This window comes from Periophthalmus magnuspinnatus, chromosome 8 (genome assembly GCF_009829125.3).
Source record: "Periophthalmus magnuspinnatus isolate fPerMag1 chromosome 8, fPerMag1.2.pri, whole genome shotgun sequence".
NCBI classification, from domain to species: Eukaryota; Metazoa; Chordata; class Actinopteri; order Gobiiformes; family Gobiidae; genus Periophthalmus; species Periophthalmus magnuspinnatus.
Window position 1 is genome coordinate 26,153,179 of NC_047133.1, and position 18,870 is coordinate 26,172,048.

Consider the following 18,870-nt stretch of genomic DNA (forward strand, 5'->3'; position numbering starts at 1 on the left):
CCCAATCATCTGTTTATCTGGCTTTTGTTTGAATGTAATAGCATGTCTTTGAGTCAATGGGAAAATGACAGGCGCCTGCTCTCTTTTATCCTGTGTATTTATGCATGGCAATGATGCTTTTGATCTCCACCACACCACTTCAAACTGCTGCCCTGATCTTTAGCTTTGCCAGGTTTACAGAGTGTTGAGACAATACATATTCATTCAAAACCATCAGTTTGACACTTTTTTATTTTTAAATGAATTAGAATTAAAAGATTCTTGAAGCGGTCACAAAATCAAATCCCTGTCACAGATTCACAGCAAACATCAGCTATATCTGTCATAATCTAAGTTGTGGAAATGTCCAGCTGGCAGCTGCCAGTGGACATGTTTAGATGAATAAGGCCCATTCAATCATCTCACTGTTTTTGGCATCAGATGTTTGCTGCTGCTGGCTTTGGTTCCTGTTGTTGATTAAATAAAACGTAATGTGTTTGCAATTCTGCCAAAATTTTTTTGTCATCATCATCATTTGCTACATCAAAACAGTGGTACGAGCTATGGCTGCTGGTAACTCCTTTACTCATTTTTGGTGCTATATTTTATTCATCCCCTCTTAAGCCAGAGTTGGTTCTGACATATTTTAGTACTATTAAGTAATATTGGAATAAGAAAATGTTTTGTGGGTGAATATTGTGTAAAAAGGCAAATTTGACCATACAATTGCATGTGGATGCCATGAAGCAAGTCTGTTTTTGTCAGATTCATAAAGTACACAAGTATGGGCCTGGTTCTATGGCCCCATCACAATGCACTATGGGAGAATTCCTCGCCAATCAGCTGCTGTTATCTCCTGCCCATGTAAGATGAGATGTGTTTCAGCTGTCACCACACACATAAAAAATCTGGCCACTCATCCTCTCACTGTGATTGACAAAACTGTGAAGTGACGTAGTGTTCTCTGTAGTAGTAGTAGTAGTAGTAGTAGTCCTCTCATAGCTCTATCATCATGTTCCCTTTTTTACCTTATGATTTGTTTGCTGTCAGCCTCATTGTTTTCAAGGCTACACTGCTCTAAGTATTAAGCGCTAAGTATTTTGTCAAAGTCAGTCAGGGGTCAAGGCAGTGACACGGGCCTAGCACAGCAGTTCTCAGCTCACCTCGGTCCCTTTAGGTTAATCAGACCCCCAACATATGACTCCCTGGTGGTCCTTCTTGGTTAGCTTAGTTATCTCAATGTATTGAGTACTCAGTCCCTGATAATAACCCAAACAGATTTAGTTTCCATCATAAAGACGTGTGCATGGTTAGTAAAGTTTAGTCAGACCACTATTCTAATTAGGGAACTTTTAGATTAAGAGTAAATGTTCATAAAACATTAAAGTTATTTTTTAAAGCACTTGTATTTGATGTTATTATCTGTAGACCCCTAACCCCTTTAAGTGCAGAAATGACCCTAATGGCAGCGTTCTAATGCATACCCTAATATGTGGATGGAAAGAAGTCTGTATTTTGTCTTTGAGGGATCATTTGCGTTTCAATTGTATTTGCTAACTATGTCCATAATTTACCTTGCAGAACAATCAAGTGTCTAAGTAAGTCTCTGGGCAATGTCAATTTTGCATTCAACAAAATAACTGCCCAATTCCAAATCAGCGTATAGTGGCAGCAGACTATCCTATAATGCAGTTTTATAAACCACACAGTTCAGTTTTAATGCCCCAGTCGTGTTGCCGAAGTGTGTATTGTGGCTCTGTAATGGTGTGGAACACAGTGATGAGAGGACTGTTAGCTGGGCCTGTGGATCTGCGCTCTATGCTTCATTACCAGTGTGTGCTTTAGCGTGTGTCCTGTATTGTGTGAGCCCGTGGAGTGCCCTGTTGTTTCTGGTTCACTTACATGCTTTTTGCGACTGGAGCGGGAAAGTGTTGTCCAGACAGGAGCAACAGGTAACAGCATCCATAAATGATTCAATTAATTTGCAAATGTGAGGAATATGTATGTGTATGTATGTATATATGTATGTATGTATATATGTATATATATATATATATAATATATATATATATATATATATATATATATATATATATATATATATATATATATATATATATATATATATATATATATATATATATATATATATATATATATATATATATATATTTCTATTGTTCTGTAGGTTTTGTTGGACAGGACCATTGATGTTGAAATATATGATATGAAATTAGGACAATGACAGTCAGAGGTTGTAATCAGAGTCTAGTATGTGTGCGACACTATATACCCTTTAGGCACAGTGCTGCACAAAATTATTGATTTGATTTATGCGGATTTATTTTTTGAATGAACCCATCTGAAATAGAATGACGTTCTTTCTCAATAAACCAGAATGACTAAACCAAAATAAAAAATGACACATTTAAAATAATTTGAACAGAAACTGGAAAAGCTTGCTTTTTGCTTGGGTCCACATGAGCTATATTGTGGCTATATTTTTTATGCTCTAAAATGAATGACTATCCTATACTCAGTGTCCTTCTAATGAATAGCTTATTTTTTACAATGTATGTGTCTTCTGTTCGCTCGTTTTGGCACCTAGCTCTGGGCGATGACGCAGGCAGAGGACAGAAAGTGTGACTTCAACAGACCAATACAGGGCAGGAGCAGTAACAAAAACAGTTAAATAAATTACAATAACTTCATTTGACTTAAGTACACAGTGCAGTGCGCAAAATGGTTATAAATGCTGTTAACAAAAGGCTTCTAAATACAACATTTTATGTGTGAATTCCAGGAAAGGTGAGTCAAAGAACTACTCATAAAGATGCATCTGCTTTTCTCCATGAAGCCTTCAATCCTTTGTCTTGAATATTCCACAGTGTAACATTAAATGCATCTGTTTTGCATAAATTATTTTTAATAGCTAAAACAAGCCTTCTTTGTCTCTCCACAGACCTAACTTGTAAATTTACCTGGTGGGTAAGATTAGTCAACCAGACCCTCCACCAGAAAAGTTATGTAGTGAACCTCTAACTATTAGATTAGTGCCTGTGTATGTACTCATGTATTCTCAGTAATTTTACTGTTGTTAGACTGGAAAAGATGTATCTGTCTATGAACATGTTGTTGGGCTATAGTCAACTTAAGAAATTCTTGGTCAACTAAAGACAAGATTGAAAAGGGGGCATGGCTAAATCTGTCAAAACTATTACATATCTCTGTGTATCCAACCACAACTGCACTCACAAGACTTTACCTGTGCAGAAGTTCATGCATATTGTCTTGTTGTTGTGGCTCAATGTTCAGAGAACTTTAACAAAGTCCACATTGATGCTCTTTCAGTGGGTAGGGATGGGGCTCTCTATGGTACAAACAGTGCCCAGTACCCAGACATTTAGGACACATAGTCAAGATGAGGACACTGATGAGATAACGTCAGAGGACTCTCCAGCGCATTTGTTGATTTTGAAATGAAGAGGTAAGAACAAAAATACTGAGGGAGCACTACAGCATTATGTTATGGAAAATAGTGTGAGATCTGACCAATCAAAAGTTTGACGCAGTTTCCTAAAACGCTAAAAAAACAACAACTACAGTACATTATCAGTGTTGCATGAGCCCTGTAAAAATAGTTGCTCAAGCAAAACCTTTTAGATGGAGGCAACGATTCTGTCTAGCAAATCAATTAGAACCGTTTCCTATAATGACCACTTGTAACTGAAGTATTCTTGACAATTTCTATCAACATTTGTTCCACACTGAGTGCTTGTCCCGAGCAGATGTCCATGTACCAAAAGACAGTGACGTGGTCTATCCTGTCATCTGAGTCACCATGTCGAAAGACAATCTGTCAACAGGCGTCACCACTGTAGGTGTGTGAGACACGGTAGCTTCCTGCATGCACTCCATCAACTATTCAGGATGCTCCCAGTCCACGGTTGTCATAGCGACTGAGGGGAAGCGAGGCTGCCTGCTCGTTGCGCCACCTGATTGCGAGTGTGAGCGAGGAGGAGAGGGAGAGGGTGACAAACAGACAGAGAGTTGCGCAGGAGCGATGGAGACACAGGGTTTTTGTCCCAGTTTTTGAGTTCATTTGTTTGGAGGTTTTGAGCTCTTTCGACACTCTGTTGGCTGATGGGATTCGGACGATACTGAGGTTCACTAGCATGGGGGGCACGTGTCTTTGAGAAGAGTCCATGTGTGTTGACATCGTGAAGAGTTGATGCCTGTAGACCAAAGTGGCAGCAGGCCTGGATAGAGGTCTTTCATGCAATGGTAAATATAAACTTATATAGTCCTATTAAGTATTAAGCAGATATGCAAGATTTGTTGGCAGTTTTAATATTTCAATTTTCTTATCATAACATATGCTTGTTTACAGTTGTTTAGAATAGAATTTCTTTAATGGAAGCACAATTGTTTTGAAAAGATATTTTATTGTTAGCCACAGTTAGCATGCTTTCATCAAGGTGAGAGCATATTTAAGCACCTTTTTATCCTGCAGTGTGTCTGAGAGGCTGTACGGGTATGTATGAATGTGGCAATGCTCCTCGCTGCCTGGTTCAACCTTCCCTCATCCCGTCCTGCTGCTGCTGGCTGTGTTCCCTGAAGCAGTGACTCTGCGTATAAGCACATTGGGCGAGAGAAAACGCCAAAGGATGTTACATCAAAAATGCAAGTGTTAAGATCAAAGCTGATATGCAGAGTTGAGAAGTTCTTTTACCTTGTTTGTTTAAGTTCTCACTAGAAGTTTGGCACTTTAGGAAGTTGGAGCATTCAATTGTTTCTCTAAGTTTCAAACAGCTCTGTGTCTGCTTGGTCTCTCTCTCAGTTTTGGTGCCAGCAGTTGGATGAGAGGAGTTAACAGCCGATGTTCCCTCTTTTTGCTCAAGGCATTTGGTAATTACAGTAAAAAGTAGGTTATTTTGTTTGAGACCATGGTAAAGTGGGTTTGAATGTTCAAGTAGGATTCTCAAGTTAGTCTTTTATTTTTTTTCCTGCTGATCCTTTTAGAAAAAAAAAAAAACCTTAATGGTATTGTTAATTGTTATGAAAAGCACAATTCTCACCAGTGTACAAGTGTGAGTTCAGTATGCATTGTGTTTTTGGTAGGGCTGGTCAATATGGCCAATTTTTCAACTTATATTAATTGATTGGGTTTTTTTTTTGTTAAATTTAGTTTTTTGTCTTGTCAATCTTGATTCAAATTCGATCAGTTGCTCAGTCCTAGTTCCTGGATGTTATGTTTTGTGAATAGGCAAACAATCCAACTGAACAACCTTGTGCACCATGCTATTTGGTCCCTATGTTTCACTCCACACTGTAAACAAGCCTACAGTGATGTTATTGCTTCATTATGCTAATGTCTTAATCAAGACTGAACTTAATAATTCATTCTCTGCAGTGTTCTTATTTAGTAGGTGCTCATGGAGAGTGCTTGTGTTGTCTCTTTACTGCATGTTCAACCCCTAGTTATTAATATTTGATGACCCCCCATCATCCTATGGCAATTGGACATCCATCCTTGCTAAACTTGAAACTAGGAGCGTTGTTACCTGACCTGTTCTGGGGGGAGTAAAAGAGTCAGGCCATTTGCATGTGATTATTTCAGAGGTAGAAAGATTATCTATCGAATGGTCTCAGATGACTGCTTGCCTAAAGCTATTTTTTTCATCTGTGTTTTTTACAGGAAGAATGCAAGCAGATCATGGCACGACAGAAATCTAACAGCCAGTCGGACTCACATGACGATGAAGTGTCCCCCCCGCCTCCCAACCCGGTTGTCAAGGCCCGCCGCCGCAGGGGAGGGGTCAGCGCCGAGGTCTATACCGAAGAGGATGCGGTCAGCTACGTACGCAAGGTCAGTGTGGGAAGATGGAAGCAACTTTTAACTATAGTGCATGCAATAAACATACACAGGATAAGTGCCAAAGTAATTATTTTGTGTCTTAAATAAATGTTACGCCTTTCATCTAAAAATATCTGAAGAATGTTTGGCCAACAAAGAAAATATTAACTACGGTAGTTGCGTGATATGGTCAGATATAATAAATCTTGCCACAAGGGGGCAGCAAAAGATTTATTATTATACATTTATTATAAGTTTTCAGAAACATTAAAACATAGGCCAACATCAAAGCGCAAACTCCACCCCTGCTGCCAAGTGTTTGGAATCAGAAACACCTGGGTGTAATCAGGGCAGAGGTGCGTGATGTCACCAAATACTCGAAATTGGAGGTGGTATACATAGTCACACACATTTTTATACATTTTGCAAATTTACCTAGTTTGCACTAAAATGGCAAAAAGGCTTGAAACAGTAGACAATGCTATTGACACACCATACATGTTTAGTTTAGTTCCTCTTTAAAATAGTGATATTCTCAGTTACTGGGTAGCAAGACAAACATTGGATTCACGATATTGGATTCACACAAATAAAATGCATATCATACCATCCCTGTAGCGTCACTGTTCCAAATAGTACTTTTACAATATTCATTATTTGTTGAAGAAAGACAGATCCTCAAAGGGCACACACTAAAAGCCCATTTCAACTCTTGTGCCTGAGTTGAAAGAACTAATAGAATGATGAATATGACAAATCCATAACAGACTTCCATCAAATGTCAGGTGCAGTGATTAGCCAGGCAGAAAGCTCTTAATGGCTACTCAATAAGCCCATCCTCTTGAGCTACAGGGAAGATTATAACTTATGACTGATTGCAAATGTACACTTGATTATGACCCTATAGTTGCTTTATGAAATGTATTAAAAACAAGAAGAAAACAAGAAAAACACAGAAGAAAGACAAAGTACTTTTTAGTTAAAAATAAAACATAGGATAATAAAAGTGCTTATTGCAAAAGCATAAACATTGTTATGTCATACCATTACAATGTTACATTTAGTTGAATGTGGCAGTATTAATTGCAAGGTGGTAATGACATGGCTGCTTGAAGCCCACTGTCACCACACTGTAATCTGTGGCCACTGGAGCATAAGGTATGTGCGATAAAATGGCATAGCCTCAGTCCTTCATATAAATACAGACAAAAACTGTGTAATTTAAGACAAATGTCCATGGAAAGATCCCATTTAGACAAGATTTATGTTTGATCATAAAAGTACATTATATACTTAAAGGTAATTATGATATAGATTAAGATTTCATCACCAGTCTACTGTGGTATCTTTCAGTATCAATTACAATTTGAAGACTGTTAGGTCTAAAGCTGCTTTTCAAAGAATCAAATAACTAAATTGCTAATCTGATTGAAATGCTATTTCTGTAAAGGCTAAAGTCAACACTTATGTCAGCTCCTATTGAATTATATTGATTTGACCATTATCCAGCAGTGTAGGTATTGTTTATGTTGTAACATTGACCTATAAAGTACTTTCTATAAATATCCACATCCTGACAAATAAGCCAACCATTTACCTGCAATTTTGTTGTTTTTTTATCAAAGCTACAGCAAATCTGTCCTGGTTTCATTTTTGTGCTCCCAGTAGGTGGATTTTGTCAGGAATGATAAAGAACTTTGATGTAATCCAAAAAATGTATTCCCAGGATAGGCCTGTCGTCCAAATGCATGATTTCAGGTCACTGTCTTCTCTGTGCTGGAGTGTTTTGCTGCTCATGTGGTGGTGTCTGGTGTACTGTATTTGTAGGATGTTGTACATAGAGCTGTGTGGTTCTCTTCATGTGGAGACATCTGTTGTGTGAGTTTATTACAGGGTGACCCCTCCTCTTCTTTCAACACATAACACACGTACACATCTACTTTTCACTTTTGCATTCTGTTTTATTTGTCGTCTTCTGCCCACATGGTTACTAGTCCATTTATACATTGCTATGAAAATATTTTACAGGACTACTGCTGTCTGTGTCTGCCTCCAGTGTTTAATGCCTTTCTTATATTACAGTAATGGGAGTTAGACAAGCCTCTGCTCAGACCTCAGTGGCTTTGTTGTGGCCTCTTGTACACACACATTGCAGTGCGCTGGCTACATGAAAATGCATGTTTTATGAATGAGTCCAGGCTGCTGTGAATTTTAAGAGCTGTGTGACATTTTGAGCGTAATCCCTGAACAGATGGGCTTTCCTAAAAATACCGATGCACGTGCACAATATTCCTTTCAGACTTGCCAATACTCAGCTCTCTAATTACTCATTTTAGGCCTCTTTTGAAGCCAGCCTTATAATGTGTTTATGCTGGTTTGTTTCATGTGTCCACCTGCACTGGGCTTTGTAATGTGACTCTATATTACCATAATGGATATTACTGCTTTTTCTGCGCAGGTGATCCCCAAGGACTACAAAACCATGACCGCCCTGGCTAAGGCCATTTCCAAGAATGTGCTGTTTGCTCATCTGGATGACAATGAGAGGAGGTACTTTGTTCATATAATCTTTTTTAATGCGATGGTCTTTCTCACCTGTTTAAGATTTATGGGGTAAAAATTATACTATTGCATTTTAAATTAGATAGATTAGATAAATTAGATTAGATTGTTATTTTAAGTCTATAATTTTGTTTTTATTTTTTATTTTAGAGAAAAAATAAATTGCTGCGGGAATCGGTTAACTTTCAGAGAGCACAGGAAAAAGTATTTAAGTGCTGGTCCATAGTTGAATCAGCTCATATGAGTCTGTCTTAGTTCCATGGGAGTGTTGCTCCTGTGACCACTGAGTGCCAGTGTTGCCTTCTTCAGCCTCACACAGACGTCTGGAGGGAGGTTTAGAAGTGGGACAGATGAGGCAGGGGTCCGGGTCCCTGTGGAGAGGGGCCAGCCACTCTCTATGTGTGTTGTGGGACCGTTGCCATGGTAACCTGACTGCGAGATAAGAGTGGTGCATCATACACTTTCATAAATGGATTGAAATTGATTTTACGGTTGTGTGCGTCATCTCTCGCCTTTCCCTTTCTCTTAAACTACGTCTTCATCAGTCCTGTCTGGTCTGGCTCTGACACAGAAGGGGGGCCTAGTGGGAATGTCTCAGGTGTCTGCTGATCCTGTCTGCCACTGGGAATAGGGTTTCATTGGCGGGGAGAATCCATTATGCCGTGTGCGGAGGAAACACCGGAGCTTTCCTGTCGGCTAAAGCCTTGATGGACCAAACCCAAAACACGCTCTTTCCAGTCTTTCGTCAGCTGACAATTCAGCACGGTCCCCTGGCACAAGCAGCGGGCCCCTGATTGCATGTGTCTGAACGGTCCCGAGTGGTGAGCAGTGGTGATGCATCAGGACAGAGGAGGGCCCATACACTTGGGTGGTTAATGTGGCTGATTAAATGACTTCAAGCCATGATAAATTAGAAATACAAGAATCTAATTCAATCAGAGTGTCCTGCCATGCTATGTAATGTAGTGTCGTCACCATGCTGCAACTGTGCATGTTGTTCATTATGACATTTGTCCTGGAATGTCAAAGGCTTTTTAAACTAGGTTGTTAAGTTTAAAATTGATCTGGAGGGCAGGTCAGAATTTCATGGTAAAATCTGCTGGCAAACTTCATGTCAGATTGCAGATTTGTTGACCTGGTTTATGGTTTATATTTCTGCAGTTATTGGGGCTATCTACATGAGGCAAAAACTGGCATGAAGTTCAATGCCTCCTTTGTCATCATAGATTAACAAAAGTGAAACCATTTTCTTTACAATAGCTTCAAAAGGCTTCATTATTCAACCTCAAAGATGTGTTTGCTGTTAAATTACTTTAAGCCATAGCCAAGATTATGTCCCTAACATTTGTATAATACACTGCCTGGCCAAAAAAAGTCACCACCAAAAAAAAGGTCACACACTCTAATATTTGATTGTTCCACCTTTAGCTGTAGTCCTTGGTACCATCTGTACCAAGGACTACAGATGGAAATTAGCATTTTGCTAAATCTGGTTTAGCCATCTTTTTAATGTATCTGCACATTGTCCTTCAAATAAATAAATAAAATAAAATAAAAAAAAAGCTTTGATTATAGCACACATTCATTGTAGCATTGTTTTGATAATCTTCTGCAATGTCACAAGATTTATTTCCATCCAGTGTTGCATTAATTTTTCACCAAGATGTTGCATTGATGATGGTAGAGTCTGACGCTGCACAAAGCTTCTCCAGCACATCCCAAAGATTCTCAATGGGGTAAAGGTCTGGACTCTGTGGTGGACAATCCATGTGTGAAAATGTCTCATGCTCCTGAACCACTCTGTCACAATTTGAGCCCGATGAATCCCAGCATTGTCATCTTGGAATATTTCCGTGCCATCAGGGAAGAAAAAAATCATTGATGGAATAACCTGGTCATTCAGTATATTCAGGTGTCTGCTGACCTCATTCTTTGAGCACAGACTGAACCTAGACCTGACCAACTGCAGCAACTCCAACCTATTTGCTTAGTTAAATCCAGATGGTGACTTTTTTTTGGCCAGACAGTGTATATAGATAAGATTTAACAGTTGTGGATCCTTTTTTCTGTTGTCTCTTTCAAAAGCATTGAATTTCCCATAAAGTTATATAGGCCGTCTGAAATTATGATAAATAAACAATTCTAAAATGTGAATGCAACCAAAAAATTCTCATATGCACTAACCTTTACAGCTATCTTGCAACATATGCTTTTAAAAATAATAAATCCATGGTAACTTGGTGGTCATTAAGACACACAAAAGACAAAATTGTTTATAACATTTGTAAGTAAGTGATTAGTGCAAGTACACAGTTTGAGCTGTCAAACTGTGATCTGTAATAACAGATGGAGTCTGACTCAAACGATCATCTGTCTTTTTCTCATTCATTCCACTGTTTTTTTTTCTCTTTCCACAAATTGGCCATGTTTGTGTGCTGTTGGTAGATTTCTTACAGTTCTGCAAATGCTCTTTCTGGCATTAACACTATGCTGGCCATTTTGGCTGTACACTTTATTCTTACTCATTATGGTAAATATATGAGAGCAGCTCGGAGTAGTTGAAATAGATTTCAATTCCCACTGAATCCCCACTCTTCACCCCCATTTCACGCTGCTTATTGTCAAGTAAAGTCTGTGTCAGCTTATTACACACTTTTCACAAGCTTTTTACTATTTTAAATTTCAAACTTGATTTTCGTACTAAGGGAAATGCTCAATACTCAAGTTTGATACCTTAATGATTTTGAAGACACTCTTTTTATACGTACAATATAGAATGTTATTTTCAACAAAGCATATGGACAATTTCTTTAATATTACCATGGTAATCATAGTAGCTGAATATTCATTTTTTTTATAACTCTATTGCCTTTCTAAATCAAATAGGAATGTGCCTGTTGATAACGTGTACAGAAAAGCCAGGCCAGAAGCCAGATCTCTGTGTCTCATGGAAACATCATGTGTGATTAGTCAGTCAGCAGTTATGTAAGCCGAACGCCACACAATTTGTTCCCCCATTAGCACTATATTATTCTATCATCCCCTTTCATAATGAGAGAGACAGAACAACAATGGAGGCCTTTTTGTTTCTGCGGGCTCTCCCCTGGCTTACTTTCCACTCTCTGTACTTTTGTCTCCACTGGCCTCTTTTCCCCTTGGTGTGATCCTTCCATTTTATAACACAAACACACATGTACAAGCTAAAACACACACAGCCTGCACTACAAAGGCAGACAGAGATTTCATTATTCCCCAAAACACTAAACTCGTCGGTGCGGCCCATGTCAGACACCGAGAGCACCATGTAGCCTGCTCCACTGGGTTTGAAGTCGTTCATTAGCACACCAGGACAAATGTCAGAGTTTATTGATAAGGTTTTTAAGCACTGCCATCATGTGTCTGAATATATGGAATATGGAATTGTTTTTTTTATCGACTTCTCACTGTCGTTTATTATGGTCCATTTATTCAGGTTTGGAACAGGCACAAGCTGTAATCTGCCCCCTTGTGACAGGAGTTGGTATTATAAGGACTAGATGAGTGTGGCTCCTCAACCATCTATAGAAAATAAATCAATCAAGAATATTAATGTAATGTAAAGAGTTTACAAAATAGAAATAGAGAAGAAAAAAGATTTATTTGTCCCTTTGGAAAAAATGGTTTGCAGCAGTTTCACCACATTTTCACAAGGCATTAACACATTAATAAACATTAATTTAATCATATTCTGACAGCAAGACAAAGCAGATAACAGTAATGTAGAAATGAAAATGTGAATGATGTTTCTTTAATTAATTAAATCATATTACATACAGCTTTAACATAAAATTAATATAACATGTTAGTCCCAAATCACAAATCTAAAATGCAGCAATTCAGCCAATGTTGCAAACAAGATGTTGTTTGCAACATCTTTTAAATAAGATGTTGCAAACAACATTTTATTTAAAACCTGCTAACCATATAGTTCAGACCACTTTAAAGCTCATGCGATTATTAAAGCATTTGATCTATCAAATATGAACTGTTATTTACATATTAAAATCAACCCTAATTAGATATTCCTTCAAAATTGTTTAGCCCTATAATGCACCATTACAATTGCAGAACAGAACTTGGTGCATAGCTCATTACACCTCTGTATCCGTTCGACCTTGGCTCTTTTCTAAACAGAATCCTGAACCTGTGCCATGGAGTCGATCCCAGCAGGCCACAGGGCCGACCTCTCTGTTTACTGCCCATTAGCTCCCATAATGACCTCATTACTGTATGATTTTCCTGCTACACACACACACACACACACACACACATATATACACACATATACACACACATAACAGATAAGCTGGTAGCAGGTGTTTGATTTCATATTGTGTTAAAGCTACAATGGCAACACCCAAGTCAGCCCCACAGCCACCTGTCTCAACACTGTAACCTGCACTGAAATTATTATCTCATCTTACTGCTTACACATGAGGCTCTTGCTATCATAATCATTTTCTATTTGAATTTCCTTAAAAGAAGTTTAGAAATCATATCAACTTGATTTTTCCGCTTATATCAAAGACATGTTATCATCTAGCATTATGGGCTGTTTCAACACATATACTTCATTAGTCTTTCTTATCTTACTTCCCTGAGCTGCGATTTCTGATAAGCATAAACCGCACATGTGTTTATTTTGGCTTATTTTTGCGAGACTCTTGGCACACCTGGGTAATTGACCTTAGAGTGCCCGTCCAAATATTGCACACACAAAAAAAATACAGGAAGCCACAGTAGCAGCTTGAGTAAATGATATCACAGTTATTGTCTGGAGTGGAATCCTCTGGAGAATTCAAATGATGCTCTAATTCATTTTAGCACACATTTGTCTTTCCCTTGATACTCAGAAAGCACACACGAATGGGTATGTATAAATAATATATGGGCTCATAATGTGGGTCTGTTGATCTCACCACATCTTAATGTCCTCGTTCCATTAAATGCCCTTCTGGGAGGTTCACTCTAAAACTTGGGAAACAATCCGTCTATAACTTGTGTTTGCAGATTGTTCAAGTATGACTATACATTTATAACTGATACAGTTTTGTTCATAGTCGCCCCGTGTGTAAAGTCTGTCTTTTTTGTGTACCTCCTACATGTCAGTAAATTGCATGGGAATTTACTTGTAGCTTCATATTCAAAAGGATCTAGTGCTTCTCAAACTGTGGTACCTGTACTACTGTTGGTACACGGGCAGTTCTTGTGTCCTGATTAGTGCTAGTTCTGTTTTAAACCCGTCTTTGCTTGGTCTAGAGTCACATATATATTTTTAAGCTATTCGTAACAATAACTTTCTTGTACATTGTAGTCTCTAATGGCAGTGCAGAGTAACTCAGCTGTTCAGCCTTGCACTTAGGACAATATGTTCTTTAACATTTTGTCCTTAAATAAAATGTCTGTGTTGCAAGTGAGATGAGATTTGTCGCAGGGGTGGCACATACGTTATCCTGCCTGTTTTAATCCTCTCATTAACAGCTAAAGTAATGAGTCGATGAAGTGACAGATTAGTTGACCTTTGCCCCCTGAGCCCTGACCTCTTCACCTACCACTGCTGGACTCTGTCGATGGACAGGGACCATCCTTTTTGTTTCTAGTGTACAAAGTCCCGGCATTAGGTTGTGTCTGGATTTGTACAAGAATAATAAATAAAGGTAGCTTATATCAACACAGTAGCAGAGCAGAGACACTTAACCAGCCCGGGAGAGGAGTGCTGTGTCTCATGTTCCCACTAGAGTTTATTTAAGATCGGTGTGAAAGAGCAAAACAACAAAGACACTGCAACCAGAGACAGATAGATACGTGTTCTGTTATGCTATCTGGTGACTTACTCAATTAAATTACCTTATCATAGCCATCACCGTAGCGATCGTATAGGGTGACACAGAATGGCCATTTATCAATTTTATGAAGTAATATTTTGTCAGACACACAAATATAAGTGTTATATTGTTGTATGTATAAAGCCGCCCATAGAGGGTGTTTTTGCGGCACAAAGAATAATTTTATATTATTCATTGCTACAATATACAAACTCTAAAGTAACGTGGCATTATTTTTAACAAATTTTCATTTTTTTTTTCTTCAATTTTGGGTAGATTATTGATTCCTTTATCAGGTTCCTGCAGATTTAAATTTGAGAGAAATCTGAAGGACAAACTACTTAAGTGCGTGCATTTCAGAACATGCTTGTAGAGGTCAAAACTACAGGGTTTATAGAAAGATGTCGTTTGTATCTAGTTATATCTATCCTAACTTATAGAATTATTGCTAACCATTCAAATAGTTTAGTACAGGTGTATGCGCTTGTTTTGTTCTTTTTGGTTTATTCTGCTTAATCTTCTTTAAGATCACTTTTTTGTGGTTATCAAAATTGCACCCCTTAAATTTATGATACTTTCCAACTTCAGGTGGTTTGAAAAGTGTAATCTAAAATCCACTGCACTAGACACTTATAGACTAATACACATCCCAGACTGTAGTGTTGCTTAACCATTATTTGCTTCCTGTTTAGTGACTCTATCAACACTTCTTCCTGAGATTGGCCAGACGGAACAGGATGTAATAGAAGTGAATGACGGTACATGATTGTTTTCTCATTCATTATGTAGATCTACAGTATATAGGAGGTTCCCTGCAGTCTGCCCTGCAGTGCACTTTCCCAACCTCTTGTGGAGCTCTTGTGTGTTCAGGTGTCTGTCTGACCATGAGTTGTATTTTACAGTGGGCTGTGTAATAACAGCAGCATTAACAAATTAGAGCTTTGCGTTGTGTATTGTTTACTCTGCTTGTTTGTGTGCGTGTTAGCTTCCTGTCGCGCTCATTGACTCACTGTGTATTCTAGTTGCAGTTCTTCCTGACAACTTGGTGGTCTCCTATTTTTTCTCTCTTCCTGTGTTTCTTCTTCTATCGGTCACATTCACATCTACGTCCCACCTCGCACCCGCGCCCTCCCCCACGCCGCGATGGTGTGCAGTCTCCCTGTGTCCCCTGCGTGGCTTTGTGCCGTGGTCACAATGCCAGGGGCCAGGCGATGAGGTCATTCACCGCAGGAGAGCTGTAGGCCTGGCTGCATCGCCATCATCCACTGAGACATCTACTACCCTCCCCCGCAATCAGGAGAACTTTGTCATCTATGGCAATTTGAATACACTTCCCAAGTATATTAACAATGACATACATGTAAATTCATTTTTGGACATGTAAAACATATCCCATTTATATTTTTTCAATTAATCAGGAACTTCATTCATACACAAGAGTAGGGTACCCTATAGTGACTTCTTAAAATTTGCTTCCTCTTCAAAACATTTACCCAAATGAACCTGGCCAAGACCTTTTTTATGAAACAACAAAACATGCATAGAAGATACATTTAAGGTTATTTTCTAGATGGCACATATTATCTTTATTTTATCTCACAATTAGTAGTATTTTTTATTACAAAGTGAAATTAAGTTCATAAAACAGTGCAATTAATAGAATTCAAAACAATTTTTTCTCATATTGCCCAGGCCTATACAGTAAGTAAACTGTAATTATGCATTGATTGGTGGGTTGCCAGGAGCGACATTATGAATCGTGTCACGTTTGATTTCATGTGGATGATGTTATAGGCGAAGCATGTGAGGGCTCAGAACAGTAAGTCAGTCAGTGACCAGTGCATGCCCCTGGCTGTGAGAACATCACGTCCCTGCAACCCTTCAGTGACTATATAGTTCACCCTGGCCTGAAGTCCAGCCTACGCACCGACCACCTTGTATTAGCCCGGCCTGCTCTAGCCCACTCACTATTGTATACATCCAGTCCGTTTGTCTATGCTACTGTGATAGGTTCCAGCGCACGGACATGGACAACAGCCTAGTTACAGCGTGTTAATTCTCCCATGACCTCCTTGGTGGTTTGTGGGTGTCACTCCAGTTGAGTTTCTGGCACTAATCTTCCTCTCATGGTCAGGAGAACGGCTTGTCAAGTCAGAGTGAGAAAGCTATAATTTTATATATCCGGATAGGTCTGGCCAGAGCCAAAATGCACGGTCAAATTATACTGTGTGTTGGTAGAGGCATTTAGATGGCTCTCTGCTAAGGCACTGACCCTATCTCACAATGTAAAGATATGGCACCCAACCATAACAGAGAAAATGTGTGAATTCCCTGTCCATTAAAATCAAGAGATTGGAAAATTCACACAACTATGTAGATTCAGAAGATCACCCTTAGCCTTTTGTTATTTCAAAAGCATGATTCAATATGTATTAGGCCAGAAACTTCCACAAGTGCATTTAAAGACATACTATAGACTTCCACTTGTACGCTTTCATGGAGATGTAACTGCTTTGACTGGAATGTTCTACAGCATGGTATTAAACTTGCATTTATTCAATTACAGTTGTTTGTGGTGCTCATACATATGTGAAATGTGAAAAACACCTTCTTGTTTTCATGAAGATAAAGTCTAATGCAATGGTGTGGAACATTCCAGGTAAAGCAAATACCATAAACAGAAAATCTACAGAAAAGTTACACAGTGCACCTTTTAAGTCCATAAAAGTAGATTTCAGAGCGGCAGATATTAGTCAAATGAGCACATTGTTCGGCTACGTATTACTGGCATGAGTGCATTCCATACTTTTATACACAAGGTGCCAGTGCGTTGCTCAACAAAGTCCAGATCTGCAGGCTGCATGTCTCCCAAGTCCTGCCCCTTCACAGCTGGGAAGTCTTGTCAGTCAGACTTCTGATGTTGAACAGCGAGGAGGTGTGTACGGAGACTAAGGTTCAGACATGCACACAAACACTGCATACACATAGGATTCCAATGTCGTAGCCTCTAGCTCTGGATTCTTCTGGTTCAGTTCTCTACATCTGCTAATCTACTGCTCACTCTTTCCGTTTCTTCAGGCCTCGGAGGCATTCTTTTTTTTCCTCATCTCAGATTAAGGGCACAGGTATAATGTGCTGTGCTGTGTAAACACCTCTCAGTTTTAACCACAACAAAGGACCGGCTGTGCCCCATGTCGAGCGTAACACTAGTGACAGAAAAGTTGGGTCATGTTTAAAGAAAAACTTACACCTCATTGTTGTTGCAAATAAGTTGAAGTCACGCCTCATTTAATTTTTTGTTAGCCAATGTTAATTAAAAACTCAAATTCGTTTTTTGATACTGTAGTGGTGAATCTGGTTATCATCAGTGACTCAGCATTGGCTCATATGTAACTGTTTTAGCTGATGCATTTCAATTGATTTTGTGTACTGTGGTCAGAAAAATTGAAGATTTTGCCAACATCCATTTTTGTTCGATCCTGAGCTCTGTAGGGCAAGGCTTTTTTTTTTTTTTTTTTTCAAAAGGCAATAATTCTATAGCAGTCTAACAGTCATGTTCAGTGAGGGGAGGAAAAGACATGCCCCCAGGAGCGCGGCATGCTCCTGTGATGTTTAGGGACATGTCAGGATATGCACTGTGAGATAGGCTAGGAGATAAGTCTAGGGCTGGGTAATTGAGGAACTAGCACTGACACTTGTCCACAACATATAGTCTTTTTATGTTGCAGATAATACATTTGTAACTACTTGGAATGCCCTGAAACTCAATCCAGCCTGGCCTTTCCCTGTCTCATTCCAGTGGCAGACACATCAGAGGTGCAGGGGCTTAAGTCTTGTCAACACCTTATTCAAACTGACCCTTTTTAGCTCCAAGTGGAGGAAGGAGCCCACTGGTTTATTCCCCAAAGCAAACAACACAGGGCATTCACAATGTGTGAAAATGCCTGAAAATGGGATAGTGAGGGACAGCATAAACATCATCAAGCAATAGGTAAAACACTATAGGCAGTGATATACTCAGAATACTTGACTTGACTGACGTGTGGTGGAGAAGGAAGAGTAAGATACATATTTGTACATTTTTCAGTATGACCACATATGACCTGAGAGCATATCAGCTTGTGTTTGAACCCAACACTAGGGACTGTTGCTTACTTTTGTAATGTATATTTTTTCCAGCAAACTACCAATATTTAAATTATGTATTATTATGTAACTTATGTAACTAGTGGTATAGTGTTTGCCACCTGCTTGTTGCTATAGATGTGTTATGTATTATATGTCTCCATTCAAAACATGCATTCATACTCTTAGCGGGGTCACCTCTACACAGATCTGTCCCGTAAGTTGTCAATAGATGAGCATCACTTTCTCCAGTAGTTATTATAGCTGCAACAACTTTGCTAGCTAATATAAAAGAAAATATTATACAAAGGGCTCACTTTTGCTTAATGTTTTATGATTAAACTTTCCCCAAATGAACCAAAAAAGATGACTAGTGTCTTTATGTCCAGTTGCCAGTTCTACAGTGCATGCTTTCCAGGAGGTGACCACATTGAACCCGCACCCACCTAAGATTAGCATACAGTGGGTGCCAGCACTGGGTCC

General features: G+C 38.9%; 1 protein-coding gene across 1 annotated transcript in view; it reads left to right on the forward strand.

The window, feature by feature from the left end:
* The window catches only part of prkar1b (protein kinase, cAMP-dependent, regulatory, type I, beta), a 48,664-nt gene that overhangs the window by 2,876 nt on the left and 26,918 nt on the right, over positions 1-18,870 (forward strand). The window contains exons 3-4 of the mRNA XM_033971328.2: positions 5,678-5,848; positions 8,295-8,386. Of these exons, the coding sequence (XP_033827219.1) occupies positions 5,678-5,848; positions 8,295-8,386 (263 nt within the window). The remainder of the gene's footprint in view (positions 1-5,677; positions 5,849-8,294; positions 8,387-18,870) is intronic.